The 12,089-nt window shown below is 31.4% G+C and overlaps 2 protein-coding genes and 1 pseudogene across 3 annotated transcripts; 1 reads left to right on the top strand and 2 right to left on the bottom strand.

The window, feature by feature from the left end:
- Positions 1-2,274: 2,274 nt before the first annotated feature.
- LOC111314673 (putative carotenoid cleavage dioxygenase 4, chloroplastic pseudogene) lies at positions 2,275-3,821 on the bottom strand (annotated as a pseudogene).
- Positions 3,822-6,701: 2,880 nt separating this feature from the next.
- Positions 6,702-10,315, top strand: LOC111304194 (F-box protein SKIP31-like). 2 transcript variants are annotated; one of them, XM_022900723.2, is made up of 9 exons: positions 6,702-6,869; positions 6,953-7,180; positions 7,270-7,343; positions 7,810-7,882; positions 8,294-8,404; positions 8,870-9,037; positions 9,160-9,278; positions 9,986-10,046; positions 10,124-10,315. In XM_022900723.2, exons 1-9 carry the CDS (start codon positions 6,804-6,806, stop codon positions 10,139-10,141), a joined length of 918 nt encoding a protein of 305 aa, XP_022756458.2. In that variant the 5' UTR covers positions 6,702-6,803; the 3' UTR covers positions 10,142-10,315. The 2 variants fall into 2 exon arrangements, with proteins under 2 accessions (XP_022756458.2, XP_022756450.2); XM_022900715.2 differs by having other exon boundaries at positions 8,870-9,044.
- Positions 10,316-10,474: 159 nt separating this feature from the next.
- LOC149516687 (ABC transporter E family member 2-like) lies at positions 10,475-11,436 on the bottom strand. The gene is made up of 2 exons (XM_089765250.1): positions 11,136-11,436; positions 10,475-10,693 (listed from the first exon to the last, which is right to left on the bottom strand). The coding sequence occupies exons 1-2, from the start codon at positions 11,236-11,238 to the stop codon at positions 10,530-10,532; spliced, it is 267 nt and encodes an 88-aa protein (XP_089621376.1). The 5' UTR covers positions 11,239-11,436; the 3' UTR covers positions 10,475-10,529.
- Positions 11,437-12,089: the final 653 nt, after the last annotated feature.

Raw genomic sequence — 12,089 nt, 5'->3', positions numbered from 1 at the left:
TATCAATAGATAATATCGAGTCAGCCTTCAACTTGATGAAGTTAAATGGAAACCATGACCATCTCTTTTTGGATGTTTATGGCGCCTCCTCTCAAATTTTGATGAATGTTTGAGTTTTTCTCATTAGTTGTAGAACATTTGTTCAGCAAAGGTTTTTTTTTTTTTTTTAATTGTCACGAGTAAGAACATGAATTATATATTCGTCCACAATATCTGATCAGTGTCTTCCCTCCATTGGGAAGGAGATCATTTGTTAGTAATTCTCTTCAAGAAAAGGAGGTCTTTAGCCGCCTTTTTTTTTTTTTGGTAAAAAAAAATGTTTAGGGTGAGGGATCAGATCAGATTCTTTGAGCATGACTATGCTGTGATGTTGTTTACAATCATGCAAACAAGAGAGAGATTCTTTGTGATGAGAAGTTGAAGAGGATATTAGCTGGGAAGGACACTGTTGGAATGTTTGAGAGATCAACAAATTGGACTCCCACACGTTTTCTAAAATCTAACAGATGTTTGGGTGAGCCTTTCTGGAGCTTTATATATGACCTACGCTGCAATATGATGAATCCAAAAATGCTAATGCTTTTGTCATCAATCTTTTTGCTACATATATATGCTTAAACCTAATGGTTGAATATCAATGCATGTTTAGAAAACCCCGTATTAAGCCACCTACCGGAGAAATGATCTTGAACATGCTTACCATGATGCTGCTCATTTTTTTTTTTGTTTGATCAAATTATGTATAATTTTCCTTCAAATTCTAACTTAACAGTTTGTTTTTAAACATCATTTTTGGATATATATTGGAGAATTCAAATCATCATGTTTAAAAACACATTATTTTGTCAAAATGTAAATAAATACTAGTATAATATTTGAGGATGTGGATACTAGAAAGAATAATCAATTTAGGTGTTGCCAATAGAGTTGTGATGGCCTACCAGGTAAAATACAGGCGCTAGCTCATGTCTGGTTGTAGTAGTTAACGACTTAGGAGGACAAGGAGAAGGACCCTCTTCTAATGCCCTCTGGCAAAGCCAGCATCCAGCTGGATGTATATACTATTCCATCATTTAATCCAAATCCAAGTATATCAGAACCACTAAAAAAGACAAACATAAATAATTAAGGAAATGATGATTATGGATATGAATAATTAATTACTACTAATTTTTTATGATTTGGATCATTATAGCTATTTTCAAACTCTTGATTTATTAATTATTTTTCATAATAGGAGTAATAAAATAACACTTGCTCAAGGAATCAGGTAATAATGCTGTGTATCTGTTACCTTCTGTGAACACATGAATCACCATAAAAACAAGTTGCACATTGAGTTTAATTCTTTCTAATTTTAGGCGCATATATATGAAATTAATTTCTATATTTAGTTGATCTTAGAGTCAAAAGGTTATAAAATTAATTAACTAATTATTGGATAAAAAGATAGTTAGGTTTCTTTTGAATTTTAGAGTAAGATGAATTTCTCATCTCGTTATTCTGCCTATATATTTATTTTATATACATAATTTTGTAAGTTATTTTTTAATTATAGTTACTGTTTGATGACTACTGAGCCTGATTATATAAAAGTTGTCTAGATTGGATTTACATTCCCTTTTATAAGAAGGAAACAAAAGAAAAAAAAATAACTATACAAAATAATACGTTATTATAAAAATCAAACTTGAGATTAAAAATTTTTTCATGTTTTCGTCCTCCTCACCCACCAAAAAATTTACGAGAGTGCTCTTAAAGTTTCAATATTGTTTATCTACTTTCTTATTTTTCAAAATTTCCAACAAAATAAATTGGTTAGGACCAGTTTGAGATAATTTACCGAAAGAAATACTTCCAGGGCATAGGATGTGACAGTAAACAGTTGAAGATCCTTGTACGTGTTGTGTTGCATATATGGCCATTCCGCCTACGCTGCGCAATTCTGCTTTGTTTCATCCAGATTGAAAACTCTTTTTCTAAAGCAGTTTGATCGATAATATATATATATATATATATATATATATTCTTTCCCAGCATATGAAGATTAAAAAAATTAAGGAAATCAGTACTTGCTAATGAGATAAGTATCATTCTCTATTACACATAAAACAATTGTCATACTTATTTAGTGGCAACAAAATAATCTTGGAATTCTAAATTTTTAGGTTTAAGTTCCGTTGTATATGAATTTGATTTAATTTTACGATGAATTTATTTAGTTATATTTTAGTTTGTTGATTGGTTGATTTGATTATTGAGAAATTTTTTATATATAGATGTATTATTTGAATATAATTATAATTTGTATTTGTAATTTCATAAAAAAAGATATACATAAAACATTTAAATTAATGAGTGGATTATAAGCCGCCAAAAGCAATGGAAGAAAATTAGACTTTGAGTTCACTTTGCTTCACGAAAAATCCATGGAAGCCACAAGGAACACCCTGGGTTCGCTTCACGGTAGCCACTATGTCAGGATTGGGTGACTCTGCATCCATCACCAAGAATCTTGATTCTCCGGTGTTTTCATTATGAACATATGTCAACAAATACCCACCATCCTCCTCTACATCTGCTTCTGAATTCTCTCGTGCTTTTGCAACAAAGTAGGGCTCCCCACCATAGCACCCTGGCCCGTACATCCTGCTTGCCACCGTGCACTTCTGGACCTCTCCTTTGGCTTTGGACACATCTAGCTTCACTACTCCTGATATTTTTGGCAGTGGCGAACCTACTCCAGAGTATACATACCTGTTCATTTTTGCCAAGCATGATGGATTTATCATTGCGAAGTCTAGATTTCTTGATGATATCGGTTGCCTCTTTACCAGCCCTGTCTTTAGGTCGATTCTTACTTTCTCCATCATGCCGTGGACAAGGTCCATTCTCTCAGGGGCATGTTCTACTGATATTATGTTTGGTGCTAGCATAACTATTGCATTTCCGTTGTCCTCCTCCCAAGCATTCACTACATGTACAGGGTTGAACCCTTGGCACATCAAACCATCTCATTTCTGCCTCCTTTTTTGCATACCTAGGGATAACTCCAACTCTTGGCACTTTGGCCGGATCTAAAATCATAAGAGACCCTCCTCGAAAAATCATTTTTACGGGCTCTATTCTCATTTGCATGTCAGCAAATAATGCATAATTACTCGTAATTGCAAAATCATGGAGGAAAGATGGATGAACCGTTGACAGTATGGGCACATCTGGGTGTTTGTTTCCATTTACGTCGAAATAAAAGTAGGTTAGATATGGACCTATGGGATCATATCTGAAAGCAAAGGCTTCCCCACTTTCAGGATCTACCTTGGGGTGAGCCGTCATGCTGGCTAACAGTTTTCCGTCAAAATCATGGAGATCCAATGTCTCTATATCACCATTAGAGGTCAAGCGTACAGCATATGGTAAATCAGACTCACCAAGCGCATAGAGACGGTTGCCAAACAAGGCCAAACTTGTGTTAGCAAAACCAATGCCCTTTGCAGGATTGTAATGACCAAATATAATTCTAGTTGCAAAGAGAGCACCACGGGCGAGACAAGCAGGCTGGCTGCTGAAACTACAGAAGCAATTGGGAACAACCGGAGAGCCCATAGTTCGCTCAGTGTTATACTTGTAAGTCTTGACATAACGGCTGCACAGAGTGGCTCTGCCCGGGGAAATTCTGAGGGAGTGAAGCATGCCATCACCGTCGAAGGGGTGGTAGGCCATTGCGTATGTATGCACCGTCTGGAAACTGATGCAAATGTTATTGCAGGAAAGGAATTGCAGGTATTAATTAATTGTTATTTTGGTTCCTTAAAGAAATTAAGAAATACTTTTTTTTAATTAAAATAAAATAAAATTCTTCCAACATTTCTCCATCAGTAGCAGGCAAACACAGAAGCATATATATTATATATTTGCATGTCATTGACTATTGTTGCCATGTGCCACCATATTTGCATGTTTTATGTTTTGCAGACAATAAGTCAAGCATTGGTCAGTACTGCCCGCCCGGGAACATATATTTAACAGCATCTCTCATTAATTGATGATTAAGGAAAGGAGCAAAGGAGATTTCTACTGTTACATTTCTTCTAGTTTTATTGTTCTTACCCTGCCTGGCTGATTGATTTTATATATATATGAGCTGGCCGATGGCACAATCCTTATTTCTTACCAAAGGATATGTTGGTGCATTTTTAATTTGTTCCTTTTTTTCATGTTTTTCGGTTGTAAACCTCCATATATAATTTGAACATTAAATGCTAATAACAACGACAGACAGAGATGGGAGGAGATTGATGTTAAGAATATAAAACATAAATCTGATGAAATTGATGTTGAATAGAGTTTTTTTTTTTTTTTTAAATAAAGTTTTGAATATTAAATTAGGTGTAAAATTCTAAATTTTACTTATAAATGTTGCATTTTCCATATTATTGAAATTTGGACAATAAACCAAATATAGTTTGGGATATCTAATATATATATATATATATATTATATTACAATATATAAGGTTACATAATCAAAATTGCTTATGTGGATGCCTAGGTGGATAATCTCTTTTAATGACACATAGGATAATATTTATATTATTTTATTTATCAAATAAATTTTTTAATAAATTATTTAAATTGAATATTTTGGATAATTATTTAAATTAAAATCAATATCTATCTAAAATTGAAATTTTTGCATAAGATTTGAATTCAAATATATTAAATCGTAATATATATTTTATTTTTAAAATTAATGGTAGTTTCAAATATATATATTTAATAAAATTTTATTTTTTGTCAAATAATTCTATTTAATAAATTATTTAAATTTAATATTTTTAGATAATTATTTAAATTCAAATTAAAATCTATCAAAAATTAAAAAATTATCTAATTGATTATCTATATTTAATACTTTTAGATAAGTTAATGAATTATTGACTAGAAAGAATGTATTTTTAAAGTAATAAAAACTTACATTTTTATATAAAAATATGAGACATATGAATGTTAATAAAAAAGTTAAATAAAAATATAAACATTTGAATGTTGATAAAAAAGTTAAATAAAAATATATTTTTCGCTTTGAAAACAAATATAACGTTTTATTTATGTTCTAATTCAAATATTTTTATATTATATATTTGGTTAATTTATTTGTTTCTCTTTAGTCCATAACTTTTTTTAATTTCTCTTAGTTTGATTATAATTAACTTTTTATATTATATATTTTTTGTTTTATTCATTTCTTCAATGTTTTTATTCTCTGTTAATTTATTAACTTATTTGCTTTCATTATTTTACATATTTAATATTGAAAAATTAATATGAAAATTTATATTCTCCATTTTCTTTTGCTATATTTTTTATTATTAAATATCTTTGTCTACAATGGATGATATGGGAAGAATTGTGATCACTATCATGTCTAACTCATAAAAAATACTATCAATTATGTTAAAAATGATTAAAAATAAAAAAATATTTCAAAAAAAAGTTTTTAAGCATAACATGAAGAATTATTGTTTTCCTTTTATCTAAAAAATAACTTTATTTTGTTGACATATATAGAAATAATTGTTAGCCCAATATATTTGTATAGTAACTACTTGAAGTATATTAAAAATAAAAGCTAATAAAAAGCAAATGATTATAACAAAATTAATAATTGTGATTTGTTGTTCAATCATATATATATATATATATATATATTATACACGCCACCTAATCAATATTATTATAAAAATGATTATTAATTTTAACTATTGAAATATTGATTATTGATTTTTTATCAAACAAGAAAAAAGCGGTAGTAAAATTTTTAGTATTAAGCAAACAAATTGAAGAAAATATTTTTTAATGAAAAAATTATTTTTATAATTCTTTAAAATTTACCAAAGTTTAGACTTCTTTTATATGAACAATATCATTTATAATATATTATGTATAAATTATCATTTAATTGTAACTTAACATTTATAAATATATGATTATATATTAGATAAATACTTAAAAAATAAATTTAAAATTATGAAAAATTTAATAAAAAATTCCATACATTGTATGGGTTAAAAAAGCTAGTATAATATAGTTTTTTAAAATTGTAAATCATTTTGATAAAATAAAATTTTATTTTTTACCATACCGAAGTCTTTGGTTTAATGCTTTCCTTAGATAGAAAAATATATTGAAAATCTAAAATATTAACAAATTTTAATTTTAATTTTTTTATTGCAATTAAACAACATCTAAAAGATAAAAAATGCACTTATTAACTTTTTATTAATTGATATAATATTGAAATTAACGTTTAAAAATTATAAAATTAAAAGAGTTTATATGTGTAATTTTTTTTAAATTAAAAAAATTTATATGAGTAATTTTTTTTTCAAGCAAATAAGTATTAGTGATATTAAAGAAATTTAAGAAACCAACAATGCTTTTTAATATGTTAATAATTTTTTAAATAAATAAATGGATTAATTTTGAGAATAATGACTACTTTCCACGCGCATAATAAACTAGCGTGCGCGTGGCTCATAGCATCTGAAATCTGAATTCTGAAAGGAGCGGAGAGATACTTTGGTATGTACCCGTATCGGACAAAGCGGTGTGTTATGTTACTAATGTAAGCATAGATTCGGGTGGGCGCGACCCGGAACTAGCCCATCAACTTATTCGTATGCTCGCTCTCCGCATATCGTCGCATCCATCCATCACAGGCCGTTAGGCTTGTGATAAAAAAGAAAAAAAACCACTTCCACTGTTTGCGGGCGATCTATTCGTCTGATCACCTTCCGATCCATGACCTTATCAGACGATGAAGACAAGTTCTTAGCAAACTTCCTCGAATCCGAACTGTCCGATGAGGTTATCTTCCCCACCCCACCCCCACTCTTTCTTTACCTATAACTTTATGCTTCTTTGATGAAATTGAATTGTTTGGATTTTAGGAGGAAAGGCAATCGGAGGAGCCAGAAGCCAAGCGATTGCGAGTAGGAAAGGAAGATGAGGAAGAGGAGCAAAAACGCAAAGGAGAGAGGGCTTCTTGTTCGAATTCGAATCCGGGCCAAGTGAAGAACAATAACAATAGGAGTGTTCCTTGGAGGATTGAGAGTGGAACATTCAGCAAGATTCCTCCCCAGTTGTTGCCTCACATCCTCAAATTTCTCTCATCCGAGGTCCTTTTCAGTACTCACTCTCTTAAATTTGTGTTTTCTCCTCAAAGCCTCAATTTTTCGTATTGTGTTTGTTATGTATGAATTTACAGGATCTTGTATCGTGCTCGCTGGTGTGCAGTTTCCTGAATTATGCTGCATCTGATGAATCCTTATGGCGTCGCCTGTGAGTATTTTATTGCATTTGGTTTCTGAAATTCAAGTTCTCTTCCTTTTTGCTTTTTGGTTTTTAAGTTTTGTTCATTGATGATCTTCTGGGTCAAGCTATCAGCATAATGCGTGATTAGCGTCTTTCTTAGGAAGAAAAAATGGAATTTGAATGAGGGAAAGTTCATCTACACTTCCTTGTTGAGTCTATTGAAATGTCTGGGTTACTAATCATTGGTTTGTTTTTAGTTAATTTTGCAGATATACATGTACATACATACATACATACATATATATATATATATAATATGAATATCGTTATTGAGGTTTAGATGTGTGCTTTTTATCACATTTATGTTTGTTTGGTATACCGTACATTCCCACACAATATGTATGTACCTATATGCATTTATAACCCATATGGGCCCTTCCACTCAGTAAATCATTGCTTTGCTACTTTAAACAAAAAGTTTGAAATTGTCCAGGTATTGTATGCGGTGGGGTTTTTTGCCTCCAACAAAAATAAGGGAATGTGCTTGGAAGAAGCTTTATATTCAGGTAATTTTGGTTTAAACTTCTCTATTTAAGATTCCTTTATGTTTTAGATTTTTATTTTGTTAACATCCTCAACTTATTTATCCTGTATAAAAAACCTCTGTAATTGGTTAGCGGCCACGTGCGTGATAATTTCACTTTTGGTCATGATTACTTTGCCACTGATTGCTATTTGAGTTTATTCTGTTAAAACTTTGAGGGCATTATATGCATGTGTAGTCAGCTATTTTAATTAAAAAGCGACTGCAAAAAGGTATGTCTTCTTTCTAATATCAGCTTTTAGCAATTAGCATAACAATCTTTGTTGTGACTTTCTGCTGTGTACTTCTTGCAGTTGAATCAGCTGATCTGCATGCTTTTGCTTTTTCTTGTGACATTTTCAATCTAACGACAAAACATGCTTTTCCTTTACAGCGTGATGAAGAGGACATGATTGAGCTTGTTAGGAACTGTCCATCTGAATTTAAGGAGTACTACATTCAAATGCAAGCAGCTAAAAGAAGCCAAGCACCTCTTCCTTCGCAGGTAACATGGTTTTAGTGACCTTTGACCCATTAAAAGAGGGAAACATGTTTTAGTTTCTCATGCAGCAATGATATTGTAGTGATTGCTTATCTGAGAATCCTTACATTCAAAGAATGTGTTTTTGAGTAATAAGAATTCTGTTTTTTTTTTTTTCCCTATGTCTGTTCAAAGCTATGCATGCTATGTGTTTAAAGAGAATTATGATTTTGTGCTACATGAATTTAATGAGAAATGTTCCTCGAAAACTATCTCCATTCTGCAGCAGGAAATTTTATTTTTGAATGCAATTACTAACTTGAATAGAAATGTGTTTCTCTGTATCCTGTTTTATTGACATACTGAAAGATTAAGTACTCGTTCATCTTTTAGATACATGTATAAAGATGCTTAATTCTATTTTCCCCACAAGAACACAAAATGAATTTGGCTGTTTTCTTCTTCCTCTCTCTCTCTCTCTCTCTAAAGGTGAAGGATGACTCGATAATTCTTGACAAGACAGTTACTGATCAAGTATCTATGTGGAAAAGCAGTCGGGGTCTGACTGATAAGGTTGTTGTCGACCATGTTTGTTCTGGAGAAACATGTTCCTACTACCAAATTGGAGATGTATTTGTTTGTGAGAAGACTGGGCAGGTTCATGGTAGGAAACATTATCAATAGTTGCATTTCTCTTGCACAGTAATGTGTACAACTTCATGCCTAATTATCATGGGACTTCAATTTATGGTTTTTATTTATGTTTTTTCTTGTTCCAGTATGTGATGATACTTGTCGTGAAGTTATTTTGGACCCGAACAATGAGCTTTTGGTCTGCACAATTTCGGGCCACTGTTTTGATAGGTTACTGTCACCATCTGAAATGGAATTGGATCATGTGAGTAGAAGTTCTCTTTAGCTATTTGTTCTTCTTGCAAGGTTTTCATTAAAATTTTAAAACTCAGTTTCATGAAACTTGGTTAGAGTGTGAAAAGGGCATTGACAAGAAAGAGAAATAGCTTAGCATGAGACTAAAGAAAGAGGGTAAGAATACAGACCATAAATATTGATGGAGGATAAATGTTATAGAAATATCTGAGATACCAAGGATGAGTGGGTTTGGATTTTGGTTCTAGGTGCTTCAATGGTTAAGGGAGGCTATGAATATGAGAATACTTCAAGGAACCGGCCTTGGTAGTCATTCTCCTGGCGAGGATTATATGAATGTATGTATCCTACTTGGTACGCCATTGGACCAAGCCTGTAGTGATGCTCCAGGACTGTTTGCAATTGGGTTTTGGGAACCACCTTGAAGGTCACTTCCTCAGGTAGCTGGTGGATAACCACCTGATTTAATGATTTAATCTGACTTGGTGCACAGTTGAAATTGACCCTCCAAGATGGTTTACTCCTTACATGCACCTGAACATGTCTAAAAATATATACTATTAAATTATTAGGTGCACTGTTTTTATTTCATATATTTCATCCTTGAACAAGCTAGGCCCCTTTTCTTTGCTATTTTTGCTGTTAAGGATGTGACTTCAATCATCTTTGCTTTTTATTATTCAATTCTAATATTCTATGTGCTTGTCAACGTTCCAGGAACAGCAGCAATGTGGTGGCACAGATGAAGCAGAACCATTCATGGGATCTGGCCGTTTTGGTAAATACTTGATTCTAAATCTTTCATGCGTTTACTGATTTTAGTGTAAGTATCTGATTTTTGTGATTTTGTGGCAGCACGAGCTTACCTATTAGGATACAACTGCGATGATTAAAAGGAACTGGAAGCTGCTTTGAGGTTTTGTTGATCCAAATATTTGTTACATTTTAAGGTGGGTATTAGTACAAATGGGACATGTTTAACATATGACTGTTTTAAGTCTTGCTTGATTGATTCTATAGTTGTTCGAGGTAATCAGTTGATTGTCAGGGATGGAATGGATTAATTATAGCAGCAGGCAATTGATTTTGGGTGGCACCCTCAAACTTAAAGAGAAACGGTTGCCTGCCCTGGTTGAGCTCAAATAATAATAATAATAATAATAATAATAATAATAATAATGATAATAAGTAATAATAACTGGAGAATTAGGTTCCAATCCCTGAAAGATACTAGTATTGGAAACAGAATGTGAGCAAAGCTTTAAAGTTTTAATGGAACATGAAATTCAACCCAACTCAACACAAAGTAAAGAAAATGTCGAAATATAATAAAAGTAGTAAAAAGTGAAATACCACAACCAATGCACAACTCCTCAGATATGAAAGCAATCTTTGAGGAAGGAGTAACCTCAATACATAGCTTCCCTGCAGACAGAAACAAAAGTGAGACAGATAATTTGTAGCACTAAAAGACAAAAACTAGACCTAAGTAACAACTGACGGTAAAAAAAAACAGCTGAAGACGGATGCGTACATCCAACTCCTAATTCAACTAGACATGAACAAGATTCAAACGAAAAAGGTGTGTCCAAATTACAAGCATTATTATAAGTGTCCACTTAATGCTCACGGATTCTCCAACAATCAACATCGTTGGGGAAAAAAAGAGTTGATTGATGCAGGTTAATTTCATGTGTTTGGGATTAAGTATTTATTAGCAGAAACTATCATAAGGAAATGAATTACATTGCTCCGAAAACAGGAAAAACAAAAATCGAATAAAAGATTTTCCAGATAAAAGTTAACAAGTAACGGAAAAAGCAATTTTGTTTTTTGAGCATTGGAAATAGTCAAGTTTAGATTATACCAGTTTTAACAACAGGGCAGCTTTTCTTGCACTCTTGGCGGCACTTCTTGGGCTTGCAGCGGTCGGAGCTGACAATCGCAATACGCGTCAAGCGATCCGCCATCTCTCCTCTAATTAACAAAAAAAAATAAGCAAATCAATATTTATAATAGGTCTAGGGATAGCGTTATTTTGGGTGTGTCCCGACCAAATATGGAAATTGGGGGGGAGGGAGGGGGGGGGGGGGGAGAGCAGTGAGCTTGCATTGGGAATTAGGGACAGAGATGAGCGTAGTAGAGCACAAGCAACGTGGACCGCAAGGAACGAAGAAATCTACCGATTTTTCTTCGTTACTGTCGGAACGGGTCCGGTCCCCAAAATCCGATGTTTCAAAGCACGCAACACGTTTAATTAAATTAATTAATTAATTAATACTGGAGTTAGTAGTTAATTATCTCTTTTTTTTGTTTTTAATCTTTTCTGCTTTGATTGCAGTACTTTCAGTCACTCTCTCTAATATCATTAAACTAACATCTAAATTAAAATTTCTTTTATTTTACTATTATTTATAAACTAAATTTTGCTCATTGGAAGTAGTAAATAAATATGAAGAATAAATATATATTTGTATTTATTTATTTATTTTTAAAAGTATTTATATTTATTAAAAAAATTATTTTATTTATTTATATTTATTTATTTAAATAATAAATTATTCGTATCTTGTTCATATTAATTTAATTAAGTTAAATAAATTCGTTCATGAATATTAAACGAATATTTTCATGAATATATATAAATGAATATATTCATGAATAATAAATAAATTATAATTAAATAAATTTAAACAAATAACTCTTAAATGAACATAAACAAATCCAAATAAATATAAATAAATCTTAAAATAAAATTAAAGTAAAAGATAAAAATATAAATTTATTAGTATTATTGTAAATAAACAACAAACAAACAATA

This window comes from Durio zibethinus, chromosome 9 (assembly GCF_047325235.1).
Source record: "Durio zibethinus cultivar Kanyao isolate XHJ-2024 chromosome 9, ASM4732523v1, whole genome shotgun sequence".
Classification (NCBI taxonomy): Eukaryota; Viridiplantae; Streptophyta; class Magnoliopsida; order Malvales; family Malvaceae; genus Durio; species Durio zibethinus.
The sequence above is the reverse complement of the archived record's forward strand: the minus strand, read 5'-3'. Positions and strand labels throughout refer to the sequence as shown.

Bases quoted from the DNA above. Each gene is read 5' to 3' on its own strand.
- LOC111304194 (XM_022900715.2), top strand. From the start codon at position 6,804: ATGACCTTATCAGACGATGAAGACAAGTTCTTAGCAAACTTCCTCGAA. The intron at 9,279-9,985 runs GTGAGTAGAAGT...TCAACGTTCCAG, and splicing joins CTGAAATGGAATTGGATCAT to GAACAGCAGCAATGTGGTGG. The intron at 10,047-10,123 runs GTAAATACTTGA...ATTTTGTGGCAG, and splicing joins CATGGGATCTGGCCGTTTTG to CACGAGCTTACCTATTAGGA.
- LOC149516687 (XM_089765250.1), bottom strand. From the start codon at position 11,238: ATGGCGGATCGCTTGACGCGTATTGCGATTGTCAGCTCCGACCGCTGC. The intron at 10,694-11,135 runs GTATAATCTAAA...TTCTGTCTGCAG, and splicing joins CTGCCCTGTTGTTAAAACTG to GGAAGCTATGTATTGAGGTT.